The 12,145-nt window shown below is 37.8% G+C and overlaps 1 protein-coding gene across 3 annotated transcripts; it reads left to right on the forward strand.

The window, feature by feature from the left end:
- The first annotated feature begins 6,445 nt into the window (after positions 1 to 6,445).
- Positions 6,446 to 8,971, forward strand: LOC122641708 (zinc finger A20 and AN1 domain-containing stress-associated protein 8-like). 3 transcript variants are annotated; one of them, XM_043834996.1, is made up of 3 exons: positions 6,499 to 6,558; positions 6,687 to 6,768; positions 8,075 to 8,971. In XM_043834996.1, exon 3 carries the CDS (start codon positions 8,088 to 8,090, stop codon positions 8,598 to 8,600), a length of 513 nt encoding a protein of 170 aa, XP_043690931.1. In that variant the 5' UTR covers positions 6,499 to 6,558; positions 6,687 to 6,768; positions 8,075 to 8,087; the 3' UTR covers positions 8,601 to 8,971. The 3 variants fall into 3 exon arrangements, with proteins under 3 accessions (XP_043690930.1, XP_043690931.1, XP_043690932.1); XM_043834997.1 differs by having other exon boundaries at positions 6,505 to 6,558; positions 6,691 to 6,768; XM_043834995.1 differs by having other exon boundaries at positions 6,446 to 6,768.
- The last annotated feature ends 3,174 nt before the right edge of the window (positions 8,972 to 12,145 follow it).

Raw genomic sequence — 12,145 nt, forward strand, 5'->3', positions numbered from 1 at the left:
TCCTCTACAGTGGCGAAGAACCCCAACACCCAAGTTCCAAGCGCCTTTTCCCGGGAGTTACTCTTAACTCCCTCTCAAACCACCGCCGAAACCTGTGTGCAGTTATCACATGTAACCCCATTTCATATTTGCCGAATAAAAAATGTCGGCTATGTAAATTTCTTTTCCATTCCGATTATACCCTTATTGTAAAATACTTATACAATTATTTTTTAAATATAATTAGATAAACAAAAACAACAGATAATCACATTTACTGATTTACAATCACAAGGGAAAATATTGAAATAATTTTTTGAAACACAATCTGGTTACCCTTATAAGGAATTTACTTGTTATAGGGAGGGGGATTGCTGCCAAACTGTGTGGTTCCTGCACCAGCATGGAGGCCAATGGGAGCACAAAAAGATATCTAACAGGGATGGGATTTTTCTTTTCACAAGGAGAAGGGTAGGCATTTCAACCTTCAACTTTCTTGTGTTTAGGCACAGATGGCACGAAGCCTAGCAATCTTCTTTTTCCCCTGTTTTTTCAATACTATTGATGTATTAAATGTATGGGAAAAGGTTCTCTAGCCACTACGGAGCGGGGTGTGCTTGCACCTCTATGTCTTTCTTTTTGTTCATTGCATGAAATGATCTCATTGCCCTTCTATGTATGAAACTGTTTTATCGCATCGCAATGGTGTGCTCCCCTATTTAGCTTGTTCATAGGACCCTCTCCCTAAATGTATTTACAAAATAGAGAAATTTTAATTTATATTCAGAGTGTCTAAATGACACCTCTATTGGTGTATTTAAATTTTAAAACTTGATACCTTTCATTTAGTTGTTCATCTTTTATCCTTATGTTAAATAACTTTTGAGAATAACCAAAGGGCAAAAATGTAAGATTACAAAGCTATTGACACCTTAGGGCATGTCAATAAGCTCATGATTTTTCTTTGCCACGGGATAGATAATTTGAGCATTAAATAGTGTGAAAATTCATTGGATAAACTCAATTTAAACTTTGATGGTCCATTTCAACTATATAGTTCACCATGGCCAAAATTTCCTTTTTTATTAGTTATTTATATCTATACAATGTTGTGTGGCCTTTGTGCTTCTAATAGTTTTGTCCTCTCCAAACAAATTTTCAATATTATAATAACACTCTTCTCATTTAAATGCAATAATGGAGAAGTCGTTTTTAGTCAAAATAATAATAATAATAATAATTTTGGTCCAAATTAATACTTGAATTGATCTTGTCCACATAATTTTGGCCACACAAGACACTTCCTTATGGGAAGTTTAAAAAAAAAAAAAGTGAGAACAAAAAGATATTCTGAGAAATGGTTTCCCCAACTATTGAATAGATCCCCTAAAAAAATACTATATCTTCAACTTTTAGTGTATTATAGTCAAATGGTGGACATTGACTAAAATGTCTATACTAGGGTGAACTGTCCCAAACCATTGAATTTTTCAAAGAACTATCTGCTAACTAAAACAAGGAGAGATTTACCCACACCAGAAGGGCGAGAGGGGTTTAACAAAAAAAAAAAAAAAGTGCGAGAGAACTTGGACGTCAGACCAATTGTGACGTGATAACAGATTCATCCACATGGGACCCATATAATTATAGTAGGAGAGAGAAAATAAAGTAATTTACACATATTATCCCTGAGGTTTAACGAAAATATGATTTTATCTTTCAGTTTTGAAAAATTCTACGTACCCTTGAGATTTACAAACGTTAACAAATAAACTCATTCTGTCAATTCATGACTAATCCTATTAAAATCAAGGGATAAAGTTACAAAAATACCCCTTAAAAAAAAAAACAAACAAACTCTACGACTCATTCCTAGGTTTTAAACCTTATGAGATACAACTAAAGAAATAAAATTTATAGTTTTCAAAAACAAAAATTATCAAAGCCAATTAATCTGTTTCCCCCGCGAACCATAAAAGTCATAGTATAATTTCCCCAGGAAAAAAAAAAACCAGTTACAAAAAATGGAATGATTCAAAAAAAAGATAATTTTTTCGTTATCAGATAATTCAGATCCTCTTAGATCAGAAAGAGAGCTTTCGATCAGTCAATCTTCTTCTGCAAAGGGGTTTTGAAGAGAACTATGTTTTTTGCCTTTTCGGATGAGAAGCAAGGAAGAGGAGAGAGAGAGAGAGAGATATTTAAGCATTAAATAACAAAGGAAATATAAGCAGAGAACGACGTTGAAGAAGGGAGAGAGATCTTCCCCAAATCTACCTTTTTCCCATGTGCTTTCTCTACAGCTCTACTGACTGAAGTTTCAATCCCAGCAACGATTTCATACCCTCTCAACCTCCAATCATGGCTGCCAACCCACCTCTGCCTTCTGTTCCAGTCAATTCGTTGGTAACTAAATCCATAAGCCACCCAACCCTCTTCTCCTTCTGTTCCTGAAATCCCAAAAAAGAGACTCATAATCACCAATTCCCAACTATAGATTTCATTGATCGGAATCTTTGTAGAAATGGGTTTTGGTTTGGGTATTGTGAAGGCCCCCTTTGCAGATATTGGATTATATTGGAAACAAAGGGCTAAAAGTTGTAGCTTCTACTTGTAAAGAACTGTAGGAATTGACGGTGTTTTCATTGAATCCCAAAGGTGGGAACGGGCCGGGACATACACTTGTAAACGAAAAAGGCCTCATTATCATATCTAAGGGTTGCCCGAAGCTTCATTCTTTGTTACATGAATGCAGCCCTAATTTCAGTCGCGAAGAACTGTCCCAATGTAACCCGCTTCGGATTGTCCACCGTTGTGCCAAACCTATCTGATCCTAAGCCTCTGCAGCAGTTGGATGAAGGATTTGGAGCGATTGTTCAGTCATGCAAGGGCCTCAGGCGGTTATCACTTTCTAGTTTCCTTACGGCTCAGGTTTTTATTTGTATAGGAATATATGCTGAACAGTTAGAGATGCCTTCCCTACCACATTCAAGACTGAAGGATACCTGCAATTCATCTTCCCCAAATCGGGGAAGATGAGTTGCAGGTTTTGTTTTTTGTTTTTTTAGAAGGGGTATTTTTATAACTTTATCTTTGGATTTTAACATTGATAGTCATGAATTGACAGAATGAGTTTATTTGTTAATGTTTGTAAACCTCAAGAGGTATGCAGAATTTTTCAAAATTAAAGGGGAAAATCATACTTTCGTTAAACCTTAGGGGTGTTATGTGTAAATTACCCAAAAAAATATAACCCCTTACCATATGAGAGGGAAATAGTAATCTGGCATTGTACGGGAAATTTTCCCTAAAATAATCTTCCCCCTCCCCTCTAAGTTAGACTAATACCGTTACATGCTTAGGGTACGGTTGATATAATCTTTATAAAGTAGGGGAGGGGGTAGATATTTTTTAAAACTTGGGTATTTGATTGATATTAGGCAAACTTAGAGGGGAGGAGGATGATATTTTCCCTAATCTAATCATTGGTTTAAAAAAAATATGTCATAAATAAGATAACCATATATTTTATATTATACGATCCATTTAGCATTAGAAGACTTTGCTCCCCATCACCCAACAAACAAGATAATACTTACAATTGTGATAATGAAAGTAAGCAAAATTTGGATCCACATATGTTTTCAAACAAGATCTAGCTGATGGTGGTTCATAATTTTGACTAAGACTCACATTTATAATAGCCGAAAAAATAAATATACCAAACAAAGATTTTGACTTGTGAACAAACAAATGCCCTTGTGTTTCATATACTTGGAAGATAATTTTCCATGGTCTTTAAAATAAGGGTTTGGTGAATTAACCCATAAAAGAAACAATAATATGGTTGAAAAACTAGGCTTGATTTAGTTGACTCACTAAAATCGTCCCTGGTTTTCTTTAAGACAAGTCAAGAGTTAAAGAGAATCGGTCATGCTTCCAAAAATGAAAATAATCTAGGTAAGTCTTGAATTTTTTTCCTCTACGGTTTGCTGACCGGTGCGGTTCCCTAGTTCCTCTCACAAGAGGGGAGTGGACCCCACCCGAGCAGAGTGTTGGTCAGCTACCTCAGGTGGGTCCCACACCCCCTCTTGTGAGAGGAAATAGGGAACCGCACCAATCAGCAAACCGTAGAGGATAATGATTCGTAAGTCTTTCCCAAACTTTTTTGTATTTTTTTTTTTTTGTAAATAGTGTCGCAAACTTCAATGAAACAATGGATTGGCGATATCACAAAAGAATTTGCCAAGTTTTAGATGGACAATATAGTTTGTTTTCATGGCTCCATTTAGATAAGCTTATCTGAATGATCCACCATTTTGAGACATGTGGACAAATATTTATAGCGAATAACCATTTGAATAATGAACATATTATGAAGTAATCATGTGTCAAATTTTATAATTAGATTCGACCTAATGCCCTCTCATGTATTTCGACGTGTCATTATATTTTATAGTTGTCTGTGCATATCGATTGCATTCTCCCACAGTCCTTATATGTTCAAAGTTTTGTTTTGCTATTTGACAAATTCTATTTGGGTTGAAATTTGATATGTAAGTAGGATACATTGGGGTTTACTTGGCCGATATTTAGATAGCGGTTCAAGAAGCCTTTCCTCTGATAGTACATAATGCATTATTCTCTCTCTAATTATGTTTTGGACAAGAGATTGATGTCTGGTTGTGTGGTCCCGCACCAGCACGGGCCTAAATGAGAGCGTATATAAGAACAACAACATGGATGGGATTTTTTATTTTAAGGGTAGGACCATAATTTCACATGCTCCTATGCTTGGACACAAGATCCACGCAACCAGGCATTGTTTTTTCTTCCCCTTATTTTTTATTCGTTGTTTAAATTCCTTGCACGGTTTTGCTCAGTCAAACTATGGTTTTGATTTATCCTTTTTCTTTCCCAACCCCCTTTTCCATGTTTAAGTGTCATGCATTCTGTATTGTTGCCCCCATTAATACTTTTATATAATATTTAGATAAAAAGTTTTGTGCATAGCCTTGTATGATATACGATCGTGCTTTCAACTGTTGGATGGGGATGAGGGGTCATGTACTTTACACGATCATGTCCATCCAACAGTTTAAAGCACAGCCGTGCACAAAACCTCTCCCCTAATTACTCCAAGGGGTCAGTTCAGTTGGCAAAAGACCAATTCCTCACATAAGAGGTCATGAGATCAAACCACCTTGGGGCCTATCCCCATTCCCTATCCCCCCCCCCCCCCTTATTAAAGCTCTCCAATTCCAAAAAAAAAAAAAAAAACCCTCCCCCCTAATTTTTAACACGATAAAACTTTTCAAGATAGCCCAAATATCTATTATGAGGAAACTTTGATGTGAGCCCAAATTTTGTGGACAAAAATACTATAAGATCCTATACTCACATGTGAAATCTAAATCTAAATAAAACTTTATCAAGTGGCAAAACTAGAGGTAGGAAAATTCAAGACAATAGGTGTACATAGGATTTATTTGAGTATTGTAGGTTTGCATGGACATATACGAGAATGCATAATAAATATTAGAGTATTTGATTGAATTAGATTGTGAAATCTAAGATGGGACTAATCCAAACTTTGTATTATGTATCAAATGTGCCACATCATGGTTCCACGTGACAAAATGAGGATGAACTGCCACTCAAATGAGTTTTGCCCTACTTAACAATATATATTAAATTAAAAAAAATCGTTAGGCTTGACTCCATGAGCTCAAGGTAACTGGGCTTATCTGAATAGTTTTTATTCAGTCAATCGGTTAACGAACCATAATCGAGCTCAAGGTAACCAGGCTTTAAACAGGCTAACTATCTAAACAGACCAATTTTTGACACTGTTATCGTATGCCATGGTTAATCGATTCCTATTTATTAGGAAAAAGAGCGTTGACTGGTCGCATGACTCTTACACCTAGATACAAGAGCGTGCAAAATTACCACTCCACCCCACCTCGGTGAAATAAAAAATCTGTCATGCACATTGGCCCCGTGCTGGTGCAGGGGGCACCCGACCAGGCAACGATTTTTTGCCCTTTCTCTCTTTATTTTATGGGAAAAAGTTCTCTGTCCGGGAGTGTGGCCTATGCCAGCACTCCTATGAGTCTACCGCTCTCCTCTCCATTTGAAAAGACACTTCTACCCCCTTATTTTGAGGAGGAGAGAGATAGACACATGGGAGTCCTGGCATAGGCCACATTCCTGGACAGAAAACTACTTCCCTTATTTTATTTCTTCGCGAAATCCACTTCTAGGGACTTCTAGAAATGTAATTACGAAATGGCAAAAAATGTAAATAAGAAACTAAAATGAGGTCAATGTGGCGAATTTCCACGACACAGAGGACCCTGTGTGGAGGGCTGGCGGCCATGAGGGGTCACCGACTCGTGAGAGCTTTCTCTTAAATTCGTAGGGAAGAGAAGAAAACAGGAGAGCCCATACTACACGACACATCTTCTTCGCCTCTTCCTTCGTTCCTTGCTCTCCTTTCTTTTTCCCCTTCGCCTTTATATCTCTTTCTTCTGCGGGATTTTCTTTCATTTCTTTCCTTTCGCCTTGTGGCTTATGGTTAGGGTTTCCTTCTGCTTTCTATTATTCATTATTTTTTCTTGGAATTCTTTGTTCCTTTTGTGTCAATTTCGAATTCGACGGAGGCGTCGTTCGTTCGACTGAAATTGCGGTTTCTTCTGATGAAGACAGGAATCATCTGCTGCTGAGATTGAGATTTGAATTCGGCCAAGGAAAGTTCAACAAATAGATTATATATCTGGTGAACAGGTGAGAAGTTCCTTGTTTTATTTGAATGTTTAGGGTTTTGTTTTCCCCTTTGTTGTTGAGATGTAAGATTTTTCTTTACCTTTATTTAGGTTAGCATTTGTTTATTAACTGATATTCAGGCTGGGGCGATTCATACCCTGGGTAGCATGTAAAGTTTGCATTTTTTGGGCTGAATTGCGGAAAACCTTATTCAATTCCTGTCTTGTGGTTCGGTTCTGAATTTTATTTTCTTGTTGGGATAGAAAGTAGGTTGTAAGGTTTAGGGTATCTTGCTTTGTAGTAGAGAATTGGTAGAACCCATGTTGCCAGGCTCTCAAAGAACATGGTGGAACTCTTTGAATATGTTATTTTTTTAGGGCTTTCGCCAAATGATTCGGAACGGTCTGAAATTTGTCTTTGTTTGGGTTTTGATTGATAAAAGAACTGCGTCAATGTGTTATGCGTACTGGTTGGGGCTTATAGCATCGTTTCTTTACGTTTGTTGGTCCTATTTACCGTTTTTATTTATGGCCGAGCGGAGGGCTATGAGTTGATAGTCCGTAGTAGATGTAAAGCGGATGAACCACTTCTTAACTGGATTGGTTTAGGTATTCTGTCCTCGGGGGATAGAAGAATATGTTCACTTGGTCGTGGGAGGGGAAGAAGTTTGTCTTGTATAATTTTTTTTCTCCTGGGTGGCATGTGAAGTTCACATATTGTGGGTTGAATTGTGGAAAGCCGTATTCAATTCCTGTCTTCTGGTTCGGTTCTGAATTTTATTTCCCTGTTGGAGTAGAAAGTAGGCAGTGAGGCTGAGGGTATCTTGCGTTCGAGTAGAGAATTCGTAGAACCCATGTTGCTAGGGTCTGAGAGAACGCATTGGAACTCTTTGAATGTGTTAGCTTTTTTAGGGCTTTCACCAAATGATTTGGAACAGTCTGATAATTTTCATTGTTTGGTTCTGATTTATAAAAGGACGCGTCAATGTATCATGCGGACTGGTTGGAGTTTATAGCATTCCTTACGGTTGTTAGTCCTATTTACTGTTTTTATGTATGGCCGAGTGGAGGGCTATGAGTTGATAGTCCCGTAGTAGATGTTAAGTGAATGAACAACTTCTCTACTGGGTTGGCTTTTGTGTTCTGTCCTTGAGGGATGGTAGAATATGTGCGCTTGGTCGTCGGGGGAGGGGAAGCTGTTTGTCTTGTATGATTTATCTATTTAGTCTTATTTATTTCTCTCATCTGTGCCTATCTTTTGCTTGGGAGGAGTGGGCACATTCTTTATTGATTTTTTTGATGGAGATGTTGAGTTGATTTTGGTGCAGGCGAGAGGAAAATATGGAGCACGAAGAGACAGGATGCCAAGCTCCCGAGAGTCCTATTCTTTGCATCAACAACTGTGGCTTCTTCGGTAGTGCAGCCACCATGAATATGTGTTCCAAGTGCCACAAGGACTGGGTTTGGAAGCAGGAACAGGCTCAATTTGCTGCTTCATCTATCGGGAGTATTGTGAATGGAAGCACTATCAACAATGGGAAGGAGCCCGTGGTTGCTGGTAATGTTGATGTTCCTGTTGCTTCTGTAGAGCCTAAGATAATTTCAACACAGGCATCGAGTGCTTCAGTCTCAAGTGAAGGTGAGGTGAAGGCAAAAGAGGGTCCAAACAGATGCAACACCTGCAGGAAGCGTGTGGGCTTAACGGGTTTCAACTGTCGATGTGGAAATCTTTTCTGTGCCAGTCATCGCTACTCTGACAAACACAACTGCCCCTTCGATTACCGGACAGCTGCTCGTGATGCTATAGCTAAAGCCAACCCAGTTGTCAAGGCAGAAAAGCTTGACAAGATCTAGGAGTCATGGAGTGAAGATTTATGTGTTGCAATATGTTGCTTCCTTCTTTATCCATGCATCTTCTTTATATTGGCTGCTATGCTCTGTAGGTGTCCATTATTGGTACAAATGATTGGAGGCATCATAGTTAGGGCATCTTTGCAGTCGGAACTCTATATTCGTTGTTGGTTGGGCGTGGATTTCTTTGTTGGCTCCAGTGTGTAAGTCTTCATTAGTGCTGGTTTGATGGACATCTTTGTGGCTTATGATTTGGTTAGCAGTGTAATTTATGGTCGTGGTTCGCCTAGCATTTCACTCTGATGCTAATTACATAACGGTACATACAATACTGCAAGGATTTTAATATCATCTCTGCAGTGTTAATTGTTTGGGATTCTCAACCCAGTTCTTAAGGAGGGGAGGGACTAGGCTGGCCTAGAATCGGAACCAAAATCTTGAAATTCAATTAGGCAAGTTTATGACCCCCCATTGCACCTCAGAGAGAGAGAAGAGAGTTTATTGAAGTGTTGTTTTTTTGGGTACCAGTTATATCATAAATTTGAGTGCACTTAAGGTCTCAAGATTGCATTTTTCTTTGTTAAATCTCCTCCCCCCCTTTTTTTAAATGAATAGGTTTGCTAATTTTGTTAGAACTTGTAGGTACCTCTGTCAACTGAAAACACTTCTTTTGTTTCCTCTATTCTTCATCCTTCTTTTATGGTGCGGTCACCTGCGGTTCCTAGTAGAGCACGTTGGGTCTTGCATATGCACTTTTAACAGCTGTAGCATATTTGGACTGGGACAGGTGTGTTGGTTAGTGATTTCATAGACAACAGTTTGCTGTTGTGGTTTTTTTGCTCATAGGCTCACGATTATGCCTGTCATCCATTGATGAGTTGCTGTTTTCTGGTTATTGTGGTATCATAGTTACACCAGCATAGGATTTAGTCAGCATTTAGCATGTTTTGGTTATTGTAAGATTCGTGGTTTTATCTTTCCTGTCAATTTTTGGAATGCATGGAGCAACTCGCAAATGCTTAAAACTTGGCATTCAAATTTTTGTTGATTTTTCATTGTCTGTATTGAAGTCCAGATTAGTTTAGACTGGATCTATTTATGAGATGAATTTTAAGGTTTCATTGGATCCGAGTCGTGGACAGGTAGATGTGTTGGTGGAAAATTGGTCCATGAGACTAGAAGTAAGTTTTCTGAGGTTCTTTTAGTATATCAGATGTGATATTTCATGCCATCTTTGGTTCCTTTGAATTTGCACCGACATGTTCCTTTGGTAGTTGCAAACCCACTTGAATCTAGGATACCTAATTCCTCAAGCAGGCATCAATTATCATTTAAAGATAAGTTCTTTCATTTCATGATTTAAAATAGTGAAGGAGTTTGGAAACAGCTATCTGATTTGGAAGTCTAATGCGTGCATCAATATATTATGTTGCAATAAACATCAGTGTTTATGAATTTCATTAATTCTTATATCGGGGAGTCCAGTGGTGGACTAAGTGGGTCATTAGATCCGGCTATCTTTTGCTGATGATTACAAACTACAGCAGGGTGAAGACAAGGGTTTGTTTTTATTTTGTTTGGCATTTCTAGAATGGAAGATCTTGTTTTTTCAGTGACATCGACAAAATCTAAGGGCCCATGAACCATGGAGTTGCTGAAGTTTTCGTTTTTTCTCAACCATGGTTTGATGAGATTGTAGCAAATTATTTCTGTTACTGTTCCTTTCGGCAGTTGAGGAAACGTTTCTCAGAGTAATGGGTCTAGCTAGTATCTTAATTACTAACAAAATTTTCTTTTCATATTTTCTTATGTTGGCTCTTGATAAGAATTGTACAGTGAACACATTCATACTTGACCCTTTGGGCTTTGGGGAGGACTAGGTTTTGTTTAATAGCTGTGAAAAAAAATGCATCCCTCCAAGTCTGGACTGAAATGAGATGATGTTCACTTCAAATTGTAGATTGTTGTTCTGCTTCTTACATGACTATGGTCTTGAAGAAACTTGGCCTCTACATGGAAAATGTGGATCTGTTAATGACCCATGCATGGGTTGGTCCAGTAATGTGATTTTACTTAAATCCTTGTGTAATTGGTGCAATTGAGATGTCTCTGATTTATTGCCAGGTTGGCTGAGCGGCTAAGTGGATACTAGGCCTTATTATTTTTGTGGGAAATTATCAAGGTAATTCATCAGTGATTACTATTGATGGTGGTGATACTTACTTAGTATCTTCTAGTAATGCTTGATGGATATTCATTAAACTGATGGTTGTTTATGAAGGAATCCTGATCATGCTAGTGGGATTGAATAGTTTGAGGGGACTCATTTACTGGCAGATTCTGGTATCAAACACCCGTGCTGGACATAAATAAGTTTGAGCCTTGATTCTTACATCATAAATTGCCATTTGTGATTTTATCATCTGCGCTGGAATTACTTTTGGGAGGTTGAGTGAGGATGTTTCCAACTCCTTGTGGTACTTCTATGTGGATAAATGTCAGACGAAGTTATTGTGTTCGTGATGAAATCAACATCCTGTCATTTGCCTTCCAGTGTTTCTTTTTTCAAGCGCTGTTAGATCTCCTTATAATTTCTCACCATCTTATCTCTACATTAGAGTTTTGGAAGAGATTTGAGCACTATCCCGGTTGGGATATATAGATCATTTTTGAACATTAGAAAGATCTGTCGTTATTTTGATGCTAAAGGGATGGTGGAGCTGCTAATCTCAAGATAAATCTCAATGACCGGGATAATTGTTGGGATTTTTGTTTGGGTTTTGTTTTTTAGGCTGTAGGTAGAATTTCCAAGCATTTTTTTTTTTCTTTGTTTGGTTTGATTCGTATCTTCCATGGTGGTTGGAAGTTTTTTAGTCTCCCGTTTTATTGTTCAATATTTTTCTTACCTTTCCCAAAAGAAAAAAGTAGATCAAAAAGAAAAAAGTAATCTCTAGAGCATTATGAAGTTAGTTCTCTGTTTGATACTGGGTTACATGTTACCTTTTAAAAGTTTCCAAGATCTTCTGAAGAGGGGGTCATTTAATATTAGTGATTTTAATAGAGGAGAGATTTCTGCAACCCAAGATGAAGGGAAAATCTCTACATCCAGGTGATTTGCCCTATTTGTGAAGATCCGAAATACTTTTCCTGTGTCCAATCCAAGGATCAGATCAGTTGGATTGATTAAAAGGTTCTCTTTTTGTAGGTGAAAGACTCAAAGTCAACTGGGTTCATTTAAATAAGAAGAGTTAAGTTGCTGGATATCCACTAGGGTCTTAATTGCTGCCGTCTTTAGAATCAGATTGTTGGGGATTATAAGTGATGTGATAATGGTTAGTGATGATGGCTTCAGAATCATTTGTGGGGACTGAGACCTTCGGTGAAGTGATAACTAGAATCTTCTGTGGAGTGGGATTGATGGGTCACAATGCTAGGTAGCGCAAGGTTTGTGTTTGTTAGAGGCTGGATTGCCAAATCAAAGATACTAGAGTTTTATTTGATGGGAAGAAAAAACTATAGAAAAAGGATTCTCTGAGTAAAGGGCATAG

Source organism: Telopea speciosissima, chromosome 10 (genome assembly GCF_018873765.1).
Source record: "Telopea speciosissima isolate NSW1024214 ecotype Mountain lineage chromosome 10, Tspe_v1, whole genome shotgun sequence".
Taxonomy (NCBI): Eukaryota; Viridiplantae; Streptophyta; class Magnoliopsida; order Proteales; family Proteaceae; genus Telopea; species Telopea speciosissima.

What these genes read in the sequence shown, in the direction of transcription:
- LOC122641708 (XM_043834995.1), top strand. Translation starts at nt 8,088, where the DNA reads ATGGAGCACGAAGAGACAGGATGCCAAGCTCCCGAGAGTCCTATTCTT.